Source organism: Lontra canadensis, unplaced genomic scaffold (genome assembly GCF_010015895.1).
Source record: "Lontra canadensis isolate GAN:19392208 unplaced genomic scaffold, GSC_riverotter_1.0 scaffold75, whole genome shotgun sequence".
NCBI classification, from domain to species: domain Eukaryota; kingdom Metazoa; phylum Chordata; class Mammalia; order Carnivora; family Mustelidae; genus Lontra; species Lontra canadensis.
Window position 1 is genome coordinate 1,401,238 of NW_022631069.1, and position 23,034 is coordinate 1,424,271.

General features: G+C 41.1%; 1 protein-coding gene across 2 annotated transcripts in view; it reads left to right on the forward strand.

Moving 5' to 3' along the window:
* WARS2 (tryptophanyl tRNA synthetase 2, mitochondrial) overlaps positions 1-22,693 on the forward strand; it is a 94,405-nt gene extending 71,712 nt beyond the window's left edge. Inside the window, exons 3-6 of one of the 2 annotated variants that reach the window (XM_032881314.1) lie at positions 3,413-3,493; positions 6,650-6,735; positions 19,325-19,443; positions 20,197-21,141. In XM_032881314.1, coding sequence (XP_032737205.1) covers positions 3,413-3,493; positions 6,650-6,735; positions 19,325-19,443; positions 20,197-20,315 — 405 coding nt within the window. In that variant the 3' untranslated portion in view covers positions 20,316-21,141. Of the gene's footprint in view, positions 1-3,412; positions 3,494-6,649; positions 6,736-19,324; positions 19,444-20,196; positions 21,142-22,013 lie in introns of those variants that run through there. The other variant, XM_032881313.1, reaches the window with a different exon arrangement.
* The last annotated feature ends 341 nt before the right edge of the window (positions 22,694-23,034 follow it).

Genomic DNA, 23,034 nt, shown 5'->3' on the forward strand with positions numbered 1-23,034 from the left:
ACCCATCTGCTCTATTTTCAGAGATAGCAGAGCCTATTAGATATGAAGTTCTCTAACTTCTGCTCTCCACTCCTGTCTCATAAGATAAATCCTTGTTTGTATTTATTTCCCCTCCCCCTGCTTCAGTGGAAGACATCTTATAGAAAGTAGGTCTATCCCACCTTAAAAAGCAAAATAAGATTTTTTTATTCTCTAACCCCTACTAGTTATTCCCATCTCTCTCCTTCCTGGAAAAAAAAAAAATACCTTACGTATGTGATAAAATCGCATGGAACACCCACACAATGAGTGCATGTAACACTGGTGAAATCTAACTGGGGCAGATGGATTGTATCCAATTCAATTTCCTAGTTGTGATATTATAGTATAGTTTTTATGCAAGATCTTGCCATTGGGGGAAATTGGGTGAAGGTATATTGGGTTGCACTGTATTATTTCTTACAGCTATACATGAATCTACAATTATCTCAAAATAGAAAGTTAAAACAGAAGTTTTCTAAAAGTTATCTATAATAATAACCACCATTTATTGATTGCTTGCTGTGGGCTAGGTACCATTCTAAGCACTGCCAGGTGGATACTATTGTTAACCTCATTTTATAAGTGAGAAAACTGAGGCACAACGCAGTCACTTACACAGAGTCACCCAGCTCATAGATGGCAAAATTAGTATTCAGATCCAGACAGCCTCATTCCAAAGGCAGAGCTCTGAAATGCTCTGCTGTACTTCTTGTGTATCAGTCTTCACATCCTGTCACACTTCAGTCCACCCCCTATAATTTAGCTTCTCTCCCAGTCACTCCCCTGAAACCGCTTTGCCTGGATCACCAACAAGTCTGTTCTAAGAGCACCTGGGTGGCTCAAGTCGGTTAAGCATCTGCCTTCATCTCAGGTTGTGATCCTGGGGTCTTGGAATCAAGTCCTGAGTCATGCTCCCTGCTCAGCTGGGAGACTGCTTCTCCCTCTCTCTCTGCCCCTCCCCGCCCCACCACCCTCCACCCCATTCAAGCTCCCTCTCTCTCTAATAAATAAATAAAACCTTTTTTTTTTTTTATGTCTGTTGCTAAATCAAATGGATTCTTTTTGGTCCTTACCTTTCTTCCTGCTGCCATTGACATTGTCCATACATTCAGCAAATATTTATTGAGCACGGTTCCAGACTGCTTTACTGCAGTGAACTGACCAGGCAAAGCTGCCTACAGCTGAAGGTTGTGTATGTCTTTACTTGGTATAGTTAGGGAGTCAGAATCTTCAGTCACTGCTGACTTGTTTGTGGGTGGTCAACAAGCCACCTTCTATGTTCCATGCTTTTTTTGTCCCCCCTGTGGCTAAAACAGATCCTATGGTTATTTCGTTTGTTTTGCAACATTTAGTCAGTTTAACTATATTTAGATACCATTTTCACTTTTCCCCAGATAGAAATCTGAACCTTTCCAAACAGTTGTCATGAATATGGATAAATTACGAGAGCCAAATCCTGAAGTATACTATCCCTTCTTTTATAATTATTAACAATAAATTATGAAAGTTATCTTTGCCTTTTTACCTATCTTTCTCTGCATAAGAATAATTTGGATTAGTTTTATGCCCCCTTATTTGGAAATACCAAGAAGATCTCTGCAGAATATTAAATAAGTATCGTTCTCTATGTTCAAATAAAAAGCTACTCCAAGGAAGATACTTGATTTCATGAAGACATGACGGTAGTTTCTTGCATTTCACCGAAACTGAGCATGTAAGCCGGAGTTGAAGGGAAGGAGCCATTTTGTCTCTTTCTGCGTATGCGTGGTTATTTTCTATATTTTCATTCCTTTTCCTAATTCAGTAAAGAAGAGAAAAATTTTTCTCCTGCTTTTTTCATGCCAAAAAAACAACTCTTGTTTTATTAGTTCTAGTGGAAATGTGTTTTGCTTGATGATTGGAAGCAACTATAATCCTCTTGCTTCCATCCAGGGTAACTGTTTTGGTCTGATAGCTGTTTGTTTACAGCAGCAGTTAGCAATTTGTATGGACAATGCTGCTCTCAATGAAACCCAAATGCCTCTTGGAAGAAAGATGACAGAGTCAGTCCAGCAACTTGCAAAACTTTAAAAGCAATTCCTTGTCAAACATGTGAAAAACAACTCTTCCCTCTCCGCAACTCGAGTCCAAAAATGAGAAACTATCCTACACCAGATGGTGATTCCTTGCTAGTAAAATAGGCCTGGGCTGACTCGCCTCCGTTCCTTTATGTTCCCTTTGCAAAACCCACAAAGAACACATTTGGGGCCACTTTTCAGAGTTGGCAACAGTCTCTGCGTTTTAAGGAAATCATATGGACACACACACAAAAACGCCACGATGGATGATGGGCTCGGGATCCCCAGAGTCCAGAAATGAGATACATAGGCCTTAAGTTCTAGGTCATCAGTTCGAACCTGGCCTGGACCCAAGAATCATCCTCTCTGTTGCCAGATTTGGTTGCTTGATTAAATTTGGTTAAAACAGATTGAGAAAAGGTTGTATTTCCTTGTTGACTAGATCTCCTTTTAAAAAGAAGAGGAAGAAAGAGGAGGAGGAGGAAGCAGAGGAAGAAGAGAAGGGGGGATGGGGAAGAAAGAAAGAAAAGAAAAAAGAAGGGAGAGAAGAAATAGGAACTGAAAAACAAAACAAAACAAAACACTCTATAGGATGATAAAGTGAAACCTAAATTGGAAATTACTGCAGGTCTAGAAGATTTAGTCATTAATTTTAAGGCCAGTACCTTTCTCTACTATTTACATGTGAGCTATTAGAGTGGCTTTCATATATTTAGAAATTATTTAGAGAGGACTTGAATGTGTGTGTGTATGTGCGCACGTGTGCGTGTGTTAATAACCTTGGCTTTTTTTTTTTTTACACTTTAAAAAAATATTTTATTTATTTGACAGAGAGAGACACAGCAAGAGAGGGAATACAAACAGGAGGAGTGGGAGAGGGAGAGACAGACTTCCCACTGAGCAGGGAGCCCTATGTGGGGCTCCATCCCAGGACCCTGGTATCGCGACCTGAGATGAAGGCAGACACTTAACTGACTGAGCCACCCAGGCACCCCTACCTTGGCTTTTTAAAGCTGGAATAGATGCTTCAGGACAAAATGAGACCCCTTCCCTGAGGAGATGGAAGCAGAGTCTGGTCAGCCACTTGCTAGGGATGTTGGGAAGAAGATTTAAGTACTAGAATAGTAATTGTATTGGTTAGTTTTAAAATTTTCTTCTGCATCCAAAATCCCATGCCTTATAGAATCAGTCCCCTTTGCCTGTCATTTTTTTAAAATCACCTTGATTTGGGGAGATATCAGCCACTTGAGGCAATAGCTGTTGTTGGTTGAGTCTTGCCTTATATGTAAGAAACCATTGACTGCCTTCGCTAATATCCTGTTTTATTTCTTTAGGTGTCTGAACACACACAATTAAGTTGGATCCTTACCTGCATGGTCAGATTACCCCGGTTACAGCATTTACACCAGTGGAAGGTAAATGCCAGCGATCTGATTAATAAACAAAAAGAAATTCAAAGTCCCCATTGTGACTGGTTTTTGTTTTTGTTTTTGTTTTTGTTTTCCCTTCTCCTATTTATTTTTGTGTTCTGCTCTGGGAATCCTGAGTTTACTGGCCTCCCTGATCTGTCACTCACCAGTAGCCTGAACAGCATCTTAATTTCTCTGCCTCAGGGTAGTCAATGCAAAGTAAGAGGGTTCACCAGGATTCCAATTTATTTATTTATTTATTTATTTATTTATTATTTGACAGATCACAAGTAGGCAGAGAGGCAGGCAGAGAGAGACAGGAGGAGGCAGGCTCCCTGCTGAGCAGAGAGCCCGATGTGGGACTTGATCCCAGGACCCTGAGATCATGACCTGAGCCGAAGGCAGAGGCTTTAACCACTGAGCCACCCAGGCGCCCCCAGGATTCCAATTTAAAAACAGGATAAAAATATCCACATTTTTAACTGTTTGATTTTATCTGTGTAGGTCAAATCAGAGTGACCTTTGAATAGATTTGCTAATGACCTTGGACCTACCACATTGTAATTAACAAACAGTCGCAATTTCTGGATTACTGCACCCTGAAGCTGCCTGCCATCGCCATGCAATTAGGGGGCAGTAAGGCTTAAATGTTTTCACTGTGGGGAGAAGGAGCAGCCTATTTTATTTAACATTTAAACAAGTTGAGTCCAGGCAACAGTTCAAAACCACAGAAAAATTCAGGCTGTACTTTTTCTAGGAAGTTCAACTGAGAAAGATAAATTGGATAATTCATAGTACTTCATTTCCATTTATTTTTGCAATTGGATAACCTGAGGGTAGGTAGCCCCCAAGTGCGTCAACACTGAATTTGTTTCAAACTTCTCTCCAGCATATTTTCAGGGCCGTTGGTTTCTTCAAAAGCTGGTTCAGAAGCTTCCAGATCCATCGCAGAGAGAAACAGAGTTTTAAAGTGACTGTGCCGAAATAAGAGGTTAAGGGGTAAAGCTGCAGAGTCATTACCTGCCAGGGATTACAAACAAAATGCTGTCATGCTCTATACCGTATTTTGGTTTCAGCCAAGACATTCTCATTTTCTCAAAATACTCTAAGTTGAATACCCAAATCCTTTTCAGAAGAACTGAATACTAGTTCAATGGGAATTGCTCCCACTTTAAAATCATGTCTGAGGACCTGCTGATAACACGTGACTAGAGAATGCACGAACTCAGGTTTCCCCCCACTGTCCAAAACTTGAGCATCTCTAGGAAACCTTTCATAAGCCGAAATGGAATAGAGCCATGAAGCAAGTACCATTTCATAAAGGCCAAAATCCTCTTCCGTTTTCTTTCAGTTACTGAAAGCAGGCACTAATGTCAGTCTTTTGGAAAAGCAAAGTGGTGTAATGAGAAGTTTTAGGTAGCAGGGGAAACCTATATTCTCAGGAAGCCTTTCCACCAGCCTGTGATTTCTTTTTTTTTTTTTTTTTCAAATTATTTATTATTTTTTTAGAGAGACAGAGCATGAACAGGGGGAGGGGCAGAGAGAAAGGGGGAGAAGAGAGAGAGAGAGAGAGAGAGAAGCAGACTCCCTGCTGAGCCCAGAGGCAAAGTAAGGCTCCATCTCATATCCTGAGATCATGACCTGAGCCAGAACCAGGAGTGGGTCCCTCAACTGACTGAGCCACCTAGGTGCCCACTGTGATATTTTATTTGTGGGTAAAAACATGGATTTCAATAAGTGACTCTTAATCTCACAAAACAAACTGAGGGTTGCCGGGGGGAGGGGGCTTGGGAGAGGGGGGTGGGGTTATGGACATTGGGGAGGGTATGTGCTATGGTGAGTGCTGTGATGTGTGTAAACCTGGCGATTCACAGACTTGTACCCCTGGGGATAAAAATACATTATATGTTTATTTAAAAAAATAAATTAATTTAAAAAATGGATTTCAAATGCCAATCTTATCCTAGAGCATGTAACTGCCTTCTCTGATCATCCCTTCATTAGCAAATATTGGCGATGCCTTCTGCAAGTCTCATACCACACTAGGGCTGGAGGTATAGCAGTCAACAGGACAGACAGAAGTAGCCACTTTCATGAGGCTTGTGGTCTCTTTGGGCAGAGACAATTGCACAAGCAATCAGGAAGTGTGAAAAGTGAACAGAAGGAGGGGTCTCGATACTGTAAGAGGATCTAAGAGCTTGGTTTTGATTGGAGGGAAATAGTAGACTAGAAAGGTAGGATCTGGGCTACCAAGGTCATGGTTATTTGCAGGATTCCACAGGGGGTAACACAGATATGGGAGGCATCTGGGGCACATAATAGGCACTCAATAAATATTAATGCTCTCCACATCAACCCCCTTCCTTTGTAATTTCAAGTATTCTAATATAAAAGTATTCTAATTTAAAAAGACTATAAATTTAATGCAGTAGCACTTTTTAAAAATTGGGTTCTTTTCCCATTTGCTCATGGCCAAACTAAACTTTTATTATCTTTATCTCAAGATTGCAAACTGGGCTTTATCATGGACATTGCAATAAAAAGATGTACTGAAGGAATTCTGGGTTCAAACTTTCAAATTTCCTTTGAGTGACCTATAGCATTCGTTGCTGTAAGCTGGAAAATACTAGAAGTAACCAGAAGAGTTAAGTTTGTACCTGAGTGAGGGAATATCAAGACCGATTCAGAATTGTTTCAATTAAAATTTCTCTTCATTTCATTTTTTAAATCCCATGACTGTTGGTATTTTGGTGTTTTTTTAAGTGTGATTTTGGGGTGCCATGACATTTTTGTCAGTAGCACAGTGGGGGACTTCCCAGGAGGTTTCCACGGATATAACAATATGGCTTTCGATGTTAACTTGTCAAATTAATTAATAATGGAGTTTCTATGATTTGGAACCTAGAGACTCTTCTCCCCGGGCTTTAATTAAATGCACCAGAAATAGGGGCACTGTGGGACCCCTTCCGGGGGCAGTGGTGAAGCGGATTTCCCTTATTCCTGCCTCAGCCTGCAGCAGGAACCCTGCAGTCACATGGCTTTCTGTGTTGCTAGAAGGAACTGAGATATAATGGTAGTACAGTAGCTTTAAAGATTGCTTAACATAGCGGTATCATTAGATTCACAGCTGATTTCTTTCCTTCCTCTCTTTTCACCACCTAGGCGAAGGTTGCCACACAGAAGCATGGCGGGACCGTAGGCCTGCTCACATACCCAGTGCTCCAGGCTGCTGACATCCTGTTGTACAAGTAAGGAGCAGAGTGTACCCCTGGGTCTTATGCATACTGACGAGAGAGTGTTCAAGCCCATCCCCAAAAGATTTGGCTCACAGGGAATGGAGCTATACAAAGGATTGTGTGAATCAGTTTGTGTCTATTACCCAGTAAAAGGTACAAAATGACAGAAGGCTGTTTTACTGTGAAACTAGTAACATGAAGGGCTCACACTTACACAGCACTTACTATGTGTTGGAAACTATTACAAGTGCCTAGCAGACATTCACCCTGTTAATCTTCACAACCACCTTGGGAAAGTTGCACAACAATCATCCCCATTTTACAGATGAGGAAATGAAGGTACGAAGTGGTTAGTCACTCGCCCAAAGTCATGGAGCTAGCAGAGCTTGGGCCCAGGATCTGAGTGTAGAAAGTTTGGGTAGAGGGTTGCGGTGCTCGTAACTACTCTGCAGTATAGACTTCCCTGGTAATAATAAAGCTTCAAGAGTTTTAAGCATTGCTCTCTCAAACAATCTAGATTCTAAAGCAATGCTGTGTAATAGAACTTGCCTGCAATTATGGAAATGATCTGTGCTTTCCAAGGCCTTAGCTGCTAGCCACAGGACATGTTGGCAGAAGAACAGAATTTTAAGTTTTACTTAATTTTAATAATTTAAATGGAAATAGCCACCTGGATCTGATGGCTACTGTATTTGATCAGCTGTTGAGAGCAATTTTTTCAACACGCTAGGGTGCCCTACTTTTCCTGGACCCATAATCCCTCTAGTCAGCCAATGCTGTCCCTCTACAGGTCTCAGACCCTACAACCAGAGGATGCTGAAGCCTGCCCTATCTGTACTTCTGACCCTATCCCTTTCCCAGTCCTTTCCTGCCATCCCCACATCACCTCCCTTGCCCCCCAGTTAGCCTTCTAGAGATAAAGCTTCCCAGTAGGCATGCACACATAGTCAAGCCTCACTTATGAGGAAAAGGAGAAACTCTGTCAATCTGTTTTTCCCTGAAGCCTTAACCCTGCGAAAGTGATTCTTCCCTAGGAAAACTAGAATTCTTTGCATGTAAATACGACAATAGCATGGAGATGACAGTATCTATACCTCATAGTACGACCCCAGATCCCTTGTGCCAGTATGATGGAAGCAACCAGAAGAACAACTGCTTAGCTTCACAAATCAGGAACGTCCTTTAATACATGCAGGCTATCTTTAATTCTGCTCAAAACATACATGAGGATTGTGTGTTGTTGTATTAATTTGAATGTTGGATTCCTAGCGGCATTTATTACTTTTAGTAAGTAACTTTTGACTTATCCTGGGAAATCTAGGATTTACTAGGATAAATCTAGGGAAATCTTTTTCTCCAGGAGTAGCAAATGGAAGTCTAATAAAGGTCTAATACATTTCCCAGCAAAATAGTGTGTTTTCTCACCTGTAAATGGGAATATTAATTATAGTTGCACAGAATTAGTCAAAGATTAAAATGAAATATGGGCCAGGCAGTGCTGTGACTGGGAGCTGTCACTTGGTCATGCCTGGTGATGATTGTCTCTAACGATCATAGTCTTATGTCAAATTTCACTTTCAGGAGAGACTTTTTTTTTTTTTTTTTTTTTTTTTTTTAAGAAAGAGTGGGTGGAGGCAGGGGCAGAGGGAGAGGAAGAGAGAGAATCTTTTTTTTTTTTTTTAAGATTTTATTTATTTATTTGACAGAGAGAGAGATCACAAGTAGGCAGAGAGGCGGGCAGAGAGAGGGGGAAGCAGGCTTCCTGCTGAGCAGAGAGCCCAATATGGGGCTCAATCCCAGGACCCTGAGACCACGACCTGAGCCAAAAGCAGAGGCTTAACCCACTGAGCCACCCAGGTGCCCCGGAAGAGAGAGAATCTTAAGCAGGCTCCACACCCAGTGTGGAACCTGAAGCTGGGCTCAATCTCCTAACCCTGAGATCATGACCTGAGCCAAAATCAAGAGTGGGAGGCCTAACTGACTGAACCACCCAGGTGTCCTGCAGAATTTTTTTTTTTTTAATTTACTTATTTGAGAAAGAGAGAGATCATGAGAGAGAGCATGAAAAGGGAGAAGGTCAGAGGGAGAAGCAGACTCTCTGCGGAGCTGGGAGTCCAATGTGGGACTCGATCCCAGGACTCCAGGATCATGACCTGAGCCAAAGGCAGTTGCTTAACCAACTGAGCCACCCAGGCACCCTTGGGGGACTTCTTTATAGAAGCAAAGGCTGAGGTTTGTCAGCACCAGAAGACGGAAGCCCATGAGCACAGGTGATTTCCTTAACAGTTCAAGAGCTGTCCTGTGAGAGTCCTCTAAGCTCAGGGCTGTGAAAGAGAGTAAACTTGAGCAAGAGTGATTGTCCCCTTTGTGATACCATGGAGCACAGAGTCAGGGGGACTTTTACCGGTCCTGTCCTGCAATTCCCTAGCTTTACAAACACAGCCCAGGGAGGGTAAGCACTTTACACAAAGCTGCACAGCCAGTCAATGGGCAGTGGAGCATCTGGGCCTGGTTATGGTCTCCTGAGGCCTATGCTGACCTTCCTTAAGGAACCAGTAGTTATAATCTGGGGCAAGATCATCACATAAGCAACAAGGACGATACAAGGTCATATATACTAAAGTGATGATGAGTTGATTTTTTGCTCATTGCCCAAACTACAATTAGCAGAATGATAACATCCTACCATTGCTTTCATCTTTAAAGTTAGGAGCCAATGAGACATAGCTTAAGGGGTTATTGAGCAAAGGATGTATGAATTGGTATCACCTACCATATGCTCAGTACAAATGTTTCAAGAGTACAAGCAATATTGTAAGAGGCTGACACCTGGCAAGAGTAGCTCCTGATCACTGTTTTCAAGCCAGGCCTGAGGTTGTGAGGGTCTTCTTTTACAGAAAGAAATTTTGGATAATTATTTCTCATAGTTAGTTAATGCTTCCAAGGATAAGTTGCCCCCAGGTAACTTCCCCCCTCCTTCACCCCCCCCCCCCCCGACCCCCTCCCCCCCCCCCCCCGCCAACTCCTGGGAAGCAAAGAAATTCCTATACTATACATATTCTTTCTTTAACTCTTACTGATCCGTTTGGTAGTTAGCATATACACTAAGAATGCCATGTAATACCTTTCTTTTTCCTCTTTTCTAAAAGGAAGCTATGGTAGCAGATTGTTATGTATCCCCATCAGGTTTCTGATGTTTTATATATAATTCATTAAGCAGAGAAATTTATTTAAAGTATTAAAACCAGGTAATTACCTACGTTCAAGACGACTGCCTCCTACCTTAGCTTAGCAACCATCTACCTGCAATGCCATAATTAGATCCTGGGCGTGGAATAGACAACGGCATGATCCTTTTCTTAAGAGAAACAGCCCTACATTTGCCTCCTATCTGGTCTCTGGCCGGACCTCCAGCCTCTGTCTGCACATTCTCTGCTTGTAGGCTCTGGTCCTTTGGGCTCCTTTCTCCTGCCTTCCTCCTTCAGACTGTCCCCATGGGGACCGTTGCTACACACACGTGTCCCACATTTCTTGGGCATGTGTGTCCCTTGGACCCCTCCAAAGTATGCAGACAAGTACCATAAAATCAGTTCTGGTTTCTGCAGCATTAATGCTGCTAACGTACATTTCTTATCTGTTTCATTATGCTTCGCCTCCCAGGCTTAGAAATGCCTAACTGCTTTGTATTAAGTAGCAGAGACAGGACTCAAACCCAGGTCCGATTTTTAACCTGTGCCATTGTTTTCCCTACAGCACAGCTCAAGCACTTGGGGTATTTTTTGTTTGGTTTTTGTTTCAGATAGTTCTGGATTTGGAAACAGGTCATAACCAGAATGTCTATGAATATTTACATTGTAAGTATAACGAACAAGCAAGTTAGACGGATTCAAAAAACATTTGTATTTTCTCCCTCCAGTCAACCTCTATTGTAGCCTCTTTACCAAATGCTGATGCAAAGCGTGTGTAGATTTTGTGTTTGCTTTTGTCAATAACAGCACTGGAGTAAGTGGGACATGGTGGGCCAGAGAATAAACACAAGGGAAGGGAATGAAAGGAGAGCCTTCCAGATAAGCATATGAGAGATTTATTCCATTGTTTTGGTAGAACTTGGTATGAGACCCAGGAATGGAAAGCTGAGACCGTCTTAGGCTTGAGAATATAATAAAATAGCAGATATTTGAAGAGGGGCAAGATACCGAACAATGGCATTTGCTCCAAGTTTTTATTTTGCATCTGCATTCTTTTTCTGAATATCCAATTTCAAGTAACTGGGTATATATTAAGAAAATGCTTCTGTCTCCCTTCCTCTCTCTCTCTACACACACACACAGTTTTTATTGACATGTAGTAAATACATGTTAAGTACCCGCAGTGCTGCTTATCCAGAGAAAAGCTCTCTGCATGGACTTGAGCGAAGGGAAGGAAGGAATTAACAGAGGTGGGCATAGTGGTCAGGCGCTACACACACGCTAACTATTCAGATTCTCAGAGCGGCTCTGCAAGACAGGTAAGTGATATCATCCCCATTTTATAGATAAAGAAATGAAGTTTGAGAGAAGTGCTACTAAGTCTGCTCAAACAGACATGAGATCGATCGCCTGGGCTAACCAGTGTCTCTTCTCCGAGAACACAATCGGAGAACCATGGGAAGGGGGTAAGAAGAGAGTGAAAGCAAAAGCTGACATGACGTAGGAAAATGAGCAAACAGAGGCCTCAGGAGCTGTGAGTAAACAGAACCAAAGCCAACCAAAATCAGAGCGTAGAGAGGATGACGGCTGGTTGGCAAGCTTCACACTTGCTAATTCCAGAGAAGAGATGAATTGACCATAATGTCTGAGAATGCCATCGAGGACAATCGAGATAATCTGTTTCTAAAACTGCTTGAGGGACTTCTGGTTCTTGAATTATACCCTTTCTCTGTGAGGCTGGTCTGTCCCAAATTTTTGTGAGATCCTGAAAGCTGCTGTCCAAACCTCATTGTAGCTGTCTGCCACCGTCCACATACTCACCCGCAAATGCCAAGCAGGACTGTCTTCTCTTTCTCCATCACTTTCAAGCTCTAGAGTGAGAACCTACGGTAAACCAGAAGCCAGAAGTTTCCAGGCTGCGAGCCTTTTTCTCCGTCACTTTCCAGCTCTAGGGTGAGAACCTACGATAAACCAGAAACCAGAAGTTTCCAGGCTGCGAGCCCCTGGAAATCGACAAATAGCATAGAGGGAAGAGGGTGGTGCTGAGATGTCCACGGATGACCCAATCCTGGAAGCAATGGGAAGTGCTTTGTGATTTTCGGGACGGAGTGAGATGATCTGATTTATATGTTTAACACGGAACTGATTGAAATACAGAGAATGACTTGCAGCAGGACAAGAGCACCTGGGGCCGTCTAGAGGCTCTTTCACTAGTCTGTTTGGGTCATGATGGTGTCAGTGAAGATGAAGCCAGTAAGCTAATGCAGGAGGTAAAATGGGTAGAGTTTCATAATGGATTGGATGGGTATGAGAAGGAGATCTCAGGTGACCCCACCATTCTGACTTGTGTAGTTGGATTGATGCTGTTGCCATTCATGGAGATCACACCGAAAGAGGACTAGCCAGAAGAATTTATAGCTTCGTGTGGTGTTTTCTCTACTCCTGGAGTCTGTAACTCCCTAGAGGGTACAAACCTTCACTATATCTCTCACAGGACCTAGCACAGGCCATGCACATCACAGGTGTTCAGGAAATAATTCCTAAATTAGAGAGTCATTAGGCATATTCAATAAGCAGCCCGTGATGGTGAGTTCATCCTTCACAAAAGGAAAAATAGCACCAAACTCCACCCAACCCAGGCCGGTTAAAGGCAGCAGCACTGAAAACTCACAAACACAGCCAAAATAGGAATGAATGAAAGAATGAATGAATGAATAAGAGACCCACTCTCTGTGAGCAGATATATGTAGGCAATGATTATTCATCTGGACACCAATTCTATGGGAGGGTGAGGTAGATCCCAAGTCAACATGAATACAACAAGGAAATAAGCAGAAGAAAAAAAGGAGTTAGTCACCAAGGAAGAAGACCACATGTGTTATTATGTGACAGAAGTTATAACAATCAAAATTATGAAAGGCTTTTGTTTTCTGTTGGGTCTAAGAAAGAAGCACAGTCAGGATAAGAAAAAAAAAGAATGAAAAGAAAAGAAAAAAAGGTAAGAAACGAAAAAGAAAAAGAAAGAAAAGAAAGAGGAAGAAAGGAAAAGGGAAGAAAAGAAAAACTGGGGGAAAGAGAAGGCATTACTATGGATATCATTATGTAGGGTATAAATTTTAAAAGAGCAGTTCTAAATTATTTGAAGTGAAAGGAAGACGAGGAGGAGAGAGGTTGAAAATGTGAAGAGAATAAGCCCCATAAGTGAGTGGAATCAAAGACAGGCTGAATTCATGTAAAGTGTAAACTCAGTGGATGAGAAGTAGGGGCCAAGATAAATTTTAGGAGGTGAAAAGAGCAGCAGGAGCAGAGGGAAGAAAGGCTAGAAACAAACAAACTAAAATCAGATGAAGAAGCCAAGGCGAGCAATAGGACCAGGTGAAAAAGATTAAAATTTTTTAATCTCCTTTTTTTTTTAAAAAAAGGCAAAACCTCACAGAATTGTAAGAAAAGAGGCAAGGATCTCACAGAAAGCAAAGATGCATGTAGAGTCATTATGAAAACTAAATGTGTTTTCTGTTTAGTTTGGTTGCTTTGTGGATCTGGAACCATTTTGACATGTGGAAATATTCATTTTGATGTGCCTAAAGTGTATTGATTATGGTAATTGTTTTTTCTGTGTTAGCTGCAGTCCATTGTGATTTCCTATGGGCTACTGTAATTGCTTTTTAACCTGCCCTGTTGGCTAATTTGGTTTGGGGGAGTCAAAGTGACCTCTGCACGTCAGCCTCACTAGAATCACAAGGCGGGACTAGCAGAGTCCAGTCAAAGTAGGGAGGCTTAGAAAGATGGGGTTGTGTGCCTGTACCTCAGAGAGGAGCGCATGTGGGCTTGTGGGCACTGAGGGAAACATAAAAAGGAACATTGTTGGTTTTACCACTGATGAAGCCAGGGACCTTCTTCTGATCCAGGCTGTGTGGAAGAGAGCAACGGACAATGCCCTAAAGATCGTTATGTTGAAATTCCTAAATTCATATATGTCCTCAGAAGGAGAGAAACCACTTCCTGATCTATTGTCATGGTCCCTATGCTTTGCCTTCCTTCCTTCTTTCTTCCTTGCGTGCTTGCTTGCTTGCTTTCCTCTTCCTTTCTTTCTTTCTTTTTCTTTCTTTCTTTCTTTCTTTCTTTCTTTCTTTCTTGCTTGCTTGCTTTCTTTCTTGCTTTCTCCTTCCTTCCTTCCTTCCTTCCTTTTTTTAGATTATATTTATTTATTTGAGAGAGAGAGAGGGAGAATGAGTGCAAGCAGGGGGAGGGGAAGAGGGAGAGGGAGAGGAACAAACAGACTCCCCACTAAACAGGGAGCCTGATGGCCGGGCTCGATCCCAGGACCCTGAGATCATAACCGAAGCCACAGTCAGACACTTAGCCGACTGAGCCATCCAGGTGCCCCTATGCTTTTTCCTTTCCATTCATTATCTGTCTCTGTTTTCTTTAAATTAAAGGGGTTCTCAGATTCCCTATAACATGCCGTTCATATTTGGGGATTGCCTAATCAGATAGGTCAAATATGTTTTCTATCTGTGTCAGGATTGCTGCTGAGATCTGTGACTATCCCTGAGATTATACGTTAGTATTTATGTTTGTGGTATAAATCACCAATCAAGAAATCCAAATGATCCTGGTTTGAAAAAAGTCACAATGGACCTCACAGTGAGGGCCCTAATAGGATCAGTCTTTCACTGTTTTGTCCTTCATCAGGTCAGATATTAATGAATATATATTCTAATCAATAGCTAGTGTTTATTGAGCTCTACTGTCAAGTACTGTGCTTAGTTATCTCATTTAAACCTTGAAACAGTCCTTTGAAGTAAGCATCATCATGACCCCCAACTCCAGACAGAGGCTAAGAAAAGTAGGAAGGTGGGGCTATGATGGCTTATCCCGTAGCTGGTGGGGCTGTGGTATAAACTCATGTAGTCTGACTCCTGGGTCCAGGCTCTGATCCTCTAAACTGATGATGAACTGATTTCACTGTCATTTTTCTATTGCTATAAAACTATCTCGGTCATAGTGCCCTCTTCTTGAGATCATTCCCTTATTCAATAAATATTTATACTTGATTTTAGCCTAAAGGTCAAGAAATGATTACTTATTCAATAAATATTTCTTGAGCTCTGGGCAGCTCAAGTGGGGATTAGAAATTAAGAACAAAACAGACAAGCTCTCAAAAAAACTTATTTTTTTAGCAGGTGAGAAAACAACATACAATTAAATAAACATGAAATAAAATAATTCAATTAGGAATAATACTAGAAAGAAAAGAAATGGGATATGTGGAAAAGAATAAAAGGAGGGGGTGCCTGGCTGGCTCATTCAGAAGAGCATGTGACTCTTGATCTTGGGGTTATGAGTTCAAGCCCCGCATTGGGGGTAGAGATTTCTTGGTGGGGGGAAAAAGGAAAGAATTAGAGGGAGAAATCAACTGTGGAGAGTATGCTTAGGGAACACTTCTCTGAGGAGGTGATATTTAAGCTTAGACCCGAAATAAAGGAACCAAGGTGTTGGAGCTATGGGAGGAACATTCTAGTAGACCAGAGGAAGTGTCTCCAACAGACCTAACTCCCTGCCTCAGATGTTTGACCTGTAAGCTATCCAGGATACATGATTTCGCTGTCTTTATAGTCTTGCAGAGAGAGAGAGAGTCAACAGTTTATTTCAATGTTCTAATGTAGTTTAAATGTTCTTACGTATGTTCAACAAGAAAATAATTAAAAATCACTGCTACTATTTCTGATCTTGTGAACATCTTAGTGCATTTCCTTCAAATCAATTTTTTAAGCTAATATCTCTTCTTTGCCTTCCATGTACAAGGCTCTAGGCTACAAGTTTTGCGTGCATCATTATATTCTCTCTTCACACAACTCCAGGAGTAGGGAGTTGTTTTAAAGTAAAAACACAAGAGTCAAGAGGTCAAGTAACCTGTCCGGGCACATGCAGCAGGTCAGGATGGAATCTGACCCCAGAACTGCCCGACAAGTCCCCACTCTAACCACCGTGGCTTCTCCTTGGCGTGAGTGCAGGTTATATGTATTTTCCCCCAAATTTATATCCTGCTGTTTTGTCTTCTATTTTTCCACATCATTAAATATTGATTTTTTTTTTAATTCCTTGTTGTCTGTCTCCTGCTATACAGACTGAGCGTTCTTTCCTTTTACCTATTCCAATGATTCCAAAGGTGTGCTTTCTGTGTTTAAATCCAGTAGTGATCATCTTTAAACAAAGACCACCCACTGAGAACAAATAGAGGCTATTTATTCAGAGCTTGCTACAGCAGGGGAAACCTCCACCATCCCTTGGATTTCATGAGACTTGAAGGCAAGCAGGGGAGCGGAGAGGCTTTGTGGTGGCAAAAAGGAAGATTCGGGTATGCTTTAATTGAGCCTCCACAGGGAGGCTGGAGGCTGGCCAACTAGAAGGGAGACTCTTATGTGATTAGTTTGGGGAGTATATTTGACTTTCCCTGGTTGGGCCTGAGTTGGAGGAAGCGAAGACAGAGTCAGGGAGTTGGCACTCATTAACGGAGTCTAGACCATTCCAGGCCAGAGGAGTTGAAATCAGTGTCACGTAATGAATGAACCTCTAGCTGTACAGACGATGCATCTTGAGCACCTTTTTTTTTTTTTTTTTAAAGTAGGCTCCATGCCCAGCACGGAGCCCAGTGTGGGGCCTGAACTCAGGAACCTGAGATCAAGACCCAAGCTGAGATCAAGTGTCGGGTGCTTGGGGCACCTAGGTGGCTGTCAGTTAGGCCTCCACTCTTGGTTTTAGCTCAGGTTGTAATCTCAGGGGTTGGGTTGTGAGATCAAGCCCTGCCTTGGGCTCTGTGCTCAGAGTGTGCTGAAAGATTCTCACCTTCTGCCCCACCCCCATGCGCACACCTTCTCTCTCTCTCAAATAAATCTTTAAAAAAGGCGGGGTGGGGGGGCGCTTAATCAACTGAGCTACTCAGGTGCCCCTTGAACACCTTTCTGAAATACAATATACCATTTTAGAATTCTGTTCCCTACCTAGCTACTGTGATTTGAAGGGTTATGAGATTTTAGACACTGTGCTAAGCACCATACATGCCTTGTCTCAGTTTATCTCCACAACAACAGTATGGGGTAAATATTATTATTCCCATTTTACAGTAAGAAAGTTGACTATGATAGAAATTGTATGATTTATCCAGAGTAACACAAAATGAGTGTCAGAGTCAGGATTTGAAACTGGCCTATCCCCAAAGCCTGTGCTCTTAAATGAGTGCTATACTGAATCTCTCGCACTCTCTCTCTCTCTCACACACACACATGCACACATACAGCCCAACTACATGAGTATTTGAGGGGCTATATGAAAACATAACTAATGTTCAGAGGTTTTCTTTAATAAGTAAAATGTGTTACTTCCATACAAGAGAAGTGTCAAGGAGTTGCTTTCAAACCTATTGCTTATTCTAAACTTCAGAACATTTATCAGCATTTCTTAGGAAATATACACAGAACTATTTTATGACACAAACAAATATTAGTTTCATTAACTAACAATCATAACTTGCTTTTGACCAGAAAGTACTGAATATATATTCACCAGATTTGTCTCCCCAGGACTTCTGGATTATTATAAAAGATAATTTTGAATCAAATTGAATACAAATAATATTAAGGTAAATATATAAACTTGAATCAAAATTTCCCCCATGTGAATATTCAAAAGAACCTGCTATGAAATCATATAAATTCCTTATGGTTCTGTAACTATAGTACAAGAATGTTCTTATGCAGCTATTAAAAAATTCTGTTAATGAAGACCACCTAGAAACATGGGAAATATCTATTACGTTAACATAAAAGATAGTATGCATATTATACTGCAGTTATGTAAAATTATACATCCACATAGACAAGAAAAAGACTGGAAAGTAATTTGCAAAAAGAAAAATAATTGCAAAATAATGAGGGATGTTTCAAATTTTTCAAAATGCTCTCCAGTGTTTTACTATATTAAAGAAGCTAGTTTGGATGCTAGACAGCTTTATTAAGCGGACCAGTAGCCTGTGGACAATAATTCACAAGGGAAATAAGAAGATCTCTGCCAGTTTTTTGAGAGCCACTCCTTAACCAGGTATAAGAGGTTTTCCTCTCCATAACAATGGAGAATAATTTTCCTTTTCTGAAGCTGTTTTGAAAAGCTGTTATTTTCCACTCAAAATGTACCATTATCATGTAAATATTCAAGTTGACTTTCAGGCAGCTGTTTTCACAGGAGGAACATTAAACTCTTTTGATCAAGAAGTGATAGCAACTTATTCTCTTTTTATTAGCAAGTATAAACTTATAATCAAGTGTAAACTCCACAGCCAAGCATTAAAGACTTAAATCTTAAGTCTTAAATAAAAGACTTAAAATCTCCTGTCTCTCCCTAGTAATACTTCAGGAGAAAGTTTTCCACATCAAGACTTCTCTGAAATAGTTAATTCTTCCCTTGTGTGATGTACCTCATCAAGATCCAACACTACAAATTTTATATATGAGATTAAAATAATGGTAAACGAACTCCTATATTCTAATATTTTTGGCTCGCATCTTTATTTTTTAATAAAATATTATGGGATAAAATTCAGGTCTCCTTTGTTCTTTTTCCCAGAATCATTTTCCTCCCTCCTTCTCTGGAGGTGGCTACAATCATGGATTTGGGGAGGAGCTTCCAGAATGTTATTATACTTACACATGCAGCTGTAAACAATGTGTTTTCCTATGTACTTTTAAGATTTATGTGTCAGTGTACTCTACATGTCTCCTACAACTTGATATTTTTTTTCGTTCAACGTTGTTTTTGAGATCTCTCTATACTGTACTGATAAATATGTTCATTTAAGCTCCCTGTGGCATATTAATTGTACTGTGATTGCAATTTACTAGAAAACGAAGGAGGCTCTTCCAGAAAGATCTTGTTACTCCCCATATGACAGGGAGGAAAAACTCTTGCCTGAAGAGCTTTCTGCCATCTTTGATTTGCAGGGTGGGGCGGAGTGGCTTTCAAGTGTGAGCACAAGCGCTGAAGTAAAAAGCATCTGGTCGAAGCTCAGATAATGTGTGCTGACTGGGTGAGGGAATGAGGAGTGGTTTTAAAATACAATTATGCTTCGAGCATATGCCCTTTGAGATACCATTCCTCCCTCCCAGCAAGATCCTGTCACACGGTGTTGATGGCTGTATTCTTCTGCTATGGAAGAAAAAGAACTAGAGTAGACAAATGTCTCTTTGGCATTTGTCCGATACATAGATAAAGACTTGGGTCTCAACATTCCCTCTGTAGTTGGTGAACATTTGTTGAACACCAACAGCGAAATAGGCACAGGAAATGCAGCTGCTTGCAAGATCACTTCAGTATAAGCAGGAGCCTTGCTGAGCTTTTCTGTCTGTCTTTTATTAAAGGTCCACACACGTTCCTGTCGGGGAGGATCAAGTCCAGCACATGGAGCTTGTGCAGGGTCTAGCACGAGAGTTTAACAAGAAGTATGGCGAGTTCTTCCCGGTGCCCAGGTCCATTCTGAGTAAGTAACAAACACAGCACTGTTAAATAAGGCTGGGTTTCCAAGACGGGATTGGATAATGGACTGGGGCTTGGAATTTCCTTGGGACTAAACTTGGCTTTCTTGTGGACTGGCTTCAGGATTTGGAACAAGGATCCCCATCTTTCTCTGTCCTGTGGGACAGGCAGACCTCATTACATTATTGAATAAAATAGCCAAAAGAGTTTGAAAAGTATGGGAAAGACTAAAAATAAAAAATAATCAAATTCATTAAATTATGTAACACACACATGTATGTATATGTGTGTATATTGGTAAATTATATAATACTTTATATTGAAAAGTATATATGGGAAAGACTAAAAATGAAAAATAATCATTTTCATTGTAAAGCATTATATAATTTACCAATTATATTTCTTTAGTAAATTATGTTATATTGAATATATATTAATAAATTAATGTATTAATATTATATTAAATATTAATATAGTAACCTATGCGATACTTTATAATGAATTATATATAATATATACATATATTCTTCCCTATTTTATGGATGGAGAAACTAAGGCTTGGCAAGGCTAATTTTGCATCCAAGTCACATATCAAGTTAATGGCAAAGATCTGATTCCAAAGCCATTGGACCTTGCCTTCCCTAGTCACAAGAAAACAAAGCCATAAGAAGGAGAACTGCTGAATCGCCAGCTTGATAAAACAAGAAGGAGTTGATCATTCTCACACCCTCTTTTCTTAAATGCCCAACACTGATAGGAGGTATAATCCCCCCATGGGATCTGAAGCCTCACCAGCAGCTGGGAGACTACACAAGTGTGGAAGGTTCTGGAGGAAAGAAGCTGTGCTTCTCTATCAACATTTTGGTGGGGATGTAGATTTGTGGCAGGGGCAGAGATCATTGAGCCTAAGCGCTGTCCATCTTTATTAAACTGACAACATTTTATAGGAGTATAACATGGGCCTAGTATATGAGTTCAGAAGCATAAGGCAGGTATAAATTTCTAAGCTATTCCAGTAATTCACACAAACAAAAAATGGGCCTACCATGCATTGAAATCAAGCTTCTTTTAGCAATAAGTAGTAGTTTAATGTTCTTGCCTATTATTATTTTACCTATTTCAACTTGGATGTTTCTGCAATAGCCACAAAACAGGCAATTATTAATAACACTGGTTTGTAAAGCACAGCTTAACATCTTGATTCTATCAGAGGAATAACCAACTCACGTGTGTGTGTGTGTGTGTGTGTGTGTGTGTGTTGGTATACACTTATATAACTGTGGTAAAGAAATGAAAGGATTTCCATAGATTGTTAAAATTTGTTGGGGGCAGGAAGGGCAGTGTTCTAGGCAGAGGGTAATTAGCTAACAGGGATGAGCAGAGAGGGAAAAGAGAGAAGGAGAGGAAAGACATAGACCAGACTTTTTAGAAAGGTATGCACGGCTAACACGCAGAATGATTTCATTTGTCTAAGATTAAACATTGTATGTGTATGGATGCATTAAAAGATGCATGAAAATATGATCAACCAAATGTTAACAGTTTTATTACATGTTTCAGGTGATCTTTATTTTCATGCTTATATAAATGGCTTGAATTTTTCACATGGGTATTTGCTATTTTTATAATCAGATAAAAATAATAAGGTCATATGACAAGAAATCATAAGTGTTGGGGGGGATGTGGAGAAAGAGGAACCCTCGTGCACTGTTGGTGGGAATGCAGACTGGTGCAGCCACTGTGGAAAACAGCATGGAGAGTCTTCAAAAAATTAGAAATAGAAATACCCTATGATCGGGTAATTCCACTACTGGCTGTGAAAACACTAACTCGAAAAGATATGTACATCCCTGTGTTTATTGCAGCATGATTTACAATAGCCAAGATACAGAAGCAACGTAAATATCCATCATCAGGTGATGGATAAGGGAGCTGTGGTATTTAGACACATGCTCAATCATATATGCTCAACCATAAAAAAAGATGAGGTTGTGCCATCTGAGGCAACACGGGTGGACCTAGAGGGTATCATGCTAAGTGAGGTGAGTCAGACTGAGAAAGACAAATATCATATCTCATTCATGAGTGGAATCTTAAAAGAAAAGAGAGAGAATAAATAAACATAAAAAGCAGAATCAGACCTGTAAATATAGAGAGCAAACTGATAGTTGCCAGAGGGGAAGAGAGGGGCTAAGACAAAATGGGTGAAGGGGAGAGGAAAGTACAGGCTTCCAGTTACGAATGAGTAAGTTATGGGAATAAAAGGCACATACAAGCCACAGCATAAGGAATACAGTCAGGGTGGTAGCATTGTAGGTGATGGACAGCAGCTACATGTATGGTGAACATAGCATAATGTATAAATTTGTCAAATCAGTGTTGCACACGGAGATTGGAGTAACATGGTGTGTCAGCCGTACTCGTTTATAATAAAAATAATAATACCATAAAGCCCTTTCGTCCCCTTGGCACTTTCTAAGATCTAGACACTGACATTCCTGGTGTGATGTTTTTCTGATCCTGTTCTTGTCTTCTGGCTTTGGTGTCGGTGTATGTCTGTGCGTTGTTCTCTAGCATCCATGAAGAAGGTAAAATCCCTCCGTGATCCTTCTGTCAAAATGTCCAAATCAGACCCTGATAAACTGGCCACGGTCAGGATAACAGACAGCCCCGAGGAGATCGTGCAGAAATTCCGCAAGGCTATGACAGACTTCACGTCGGAGGTGACCTACGAGCCAACCCGCCGAGCCGGGGTCTCCAACCTGGTGGCCATTCACGCAGCGGTGGCCGGCCTCCCCATAGAGGAAGCGGTCCAGCAGGGTGCAGGCCTGGACACGGCTCGCTACAAGCTGCTGGTAGCCGACGCCGTGATTCAGCGGTTTGCTCCCATCAAGACGGAGATTGAGAAACTGAAGACAGACCGGGGCCACTTAGAGAAGGTTTTACAGATGGGGTCTGCCAAAGCCAAAGAACTAGCCCACCCCGTGTGCCAAAAGGTGAAGAAATTGGTGGGGTTTCTATAGGAAGCTTCCCCACATGGCAGAAAGGCTGTTATGTCTTGTGGCCTGTGCACTCCTAATTAATAAAGGCAGCTTTCCTCCCAAATGAAAAATGATGGCTTGGAGACATTCAGTTCTGGTACACAGGATTATTGGCTTCATATGATCAATAAGAATTTGTAACTTTCCAATAGAGCGGCATTCTAAATCCCGTCAGCAAATGCTGTGGCCAAGAAAGAAAGAAAGAAGGCCTGACTCTGAATCCTGAATTATTTGAGGCACACGCCTTACCCTGAGTTTAGGTACACGAATGTGATTGAGGTGTAATTTGGCAAATAAAGATATCATTTGTCTCTCTCTCTGGAGTACCTACTATTAGGGTTGCTTACTTTATGTGTCCCAGCCCTTTCAAACGTTTTCATTTTGTTTTGTTTTGAAGTAATCTCTACACCCAACGTGGGGCTCAAACTCACCACCTGGAGATCAAGAGTCTCACGCTCCACTGACTGAGCCGACCAGGTGCCCCTCTGTCCCGACCCTTTTAAAAAGTAGTACTTAGATTCTTAGACTTATAATCCTCGGGATGTCATTTGGAC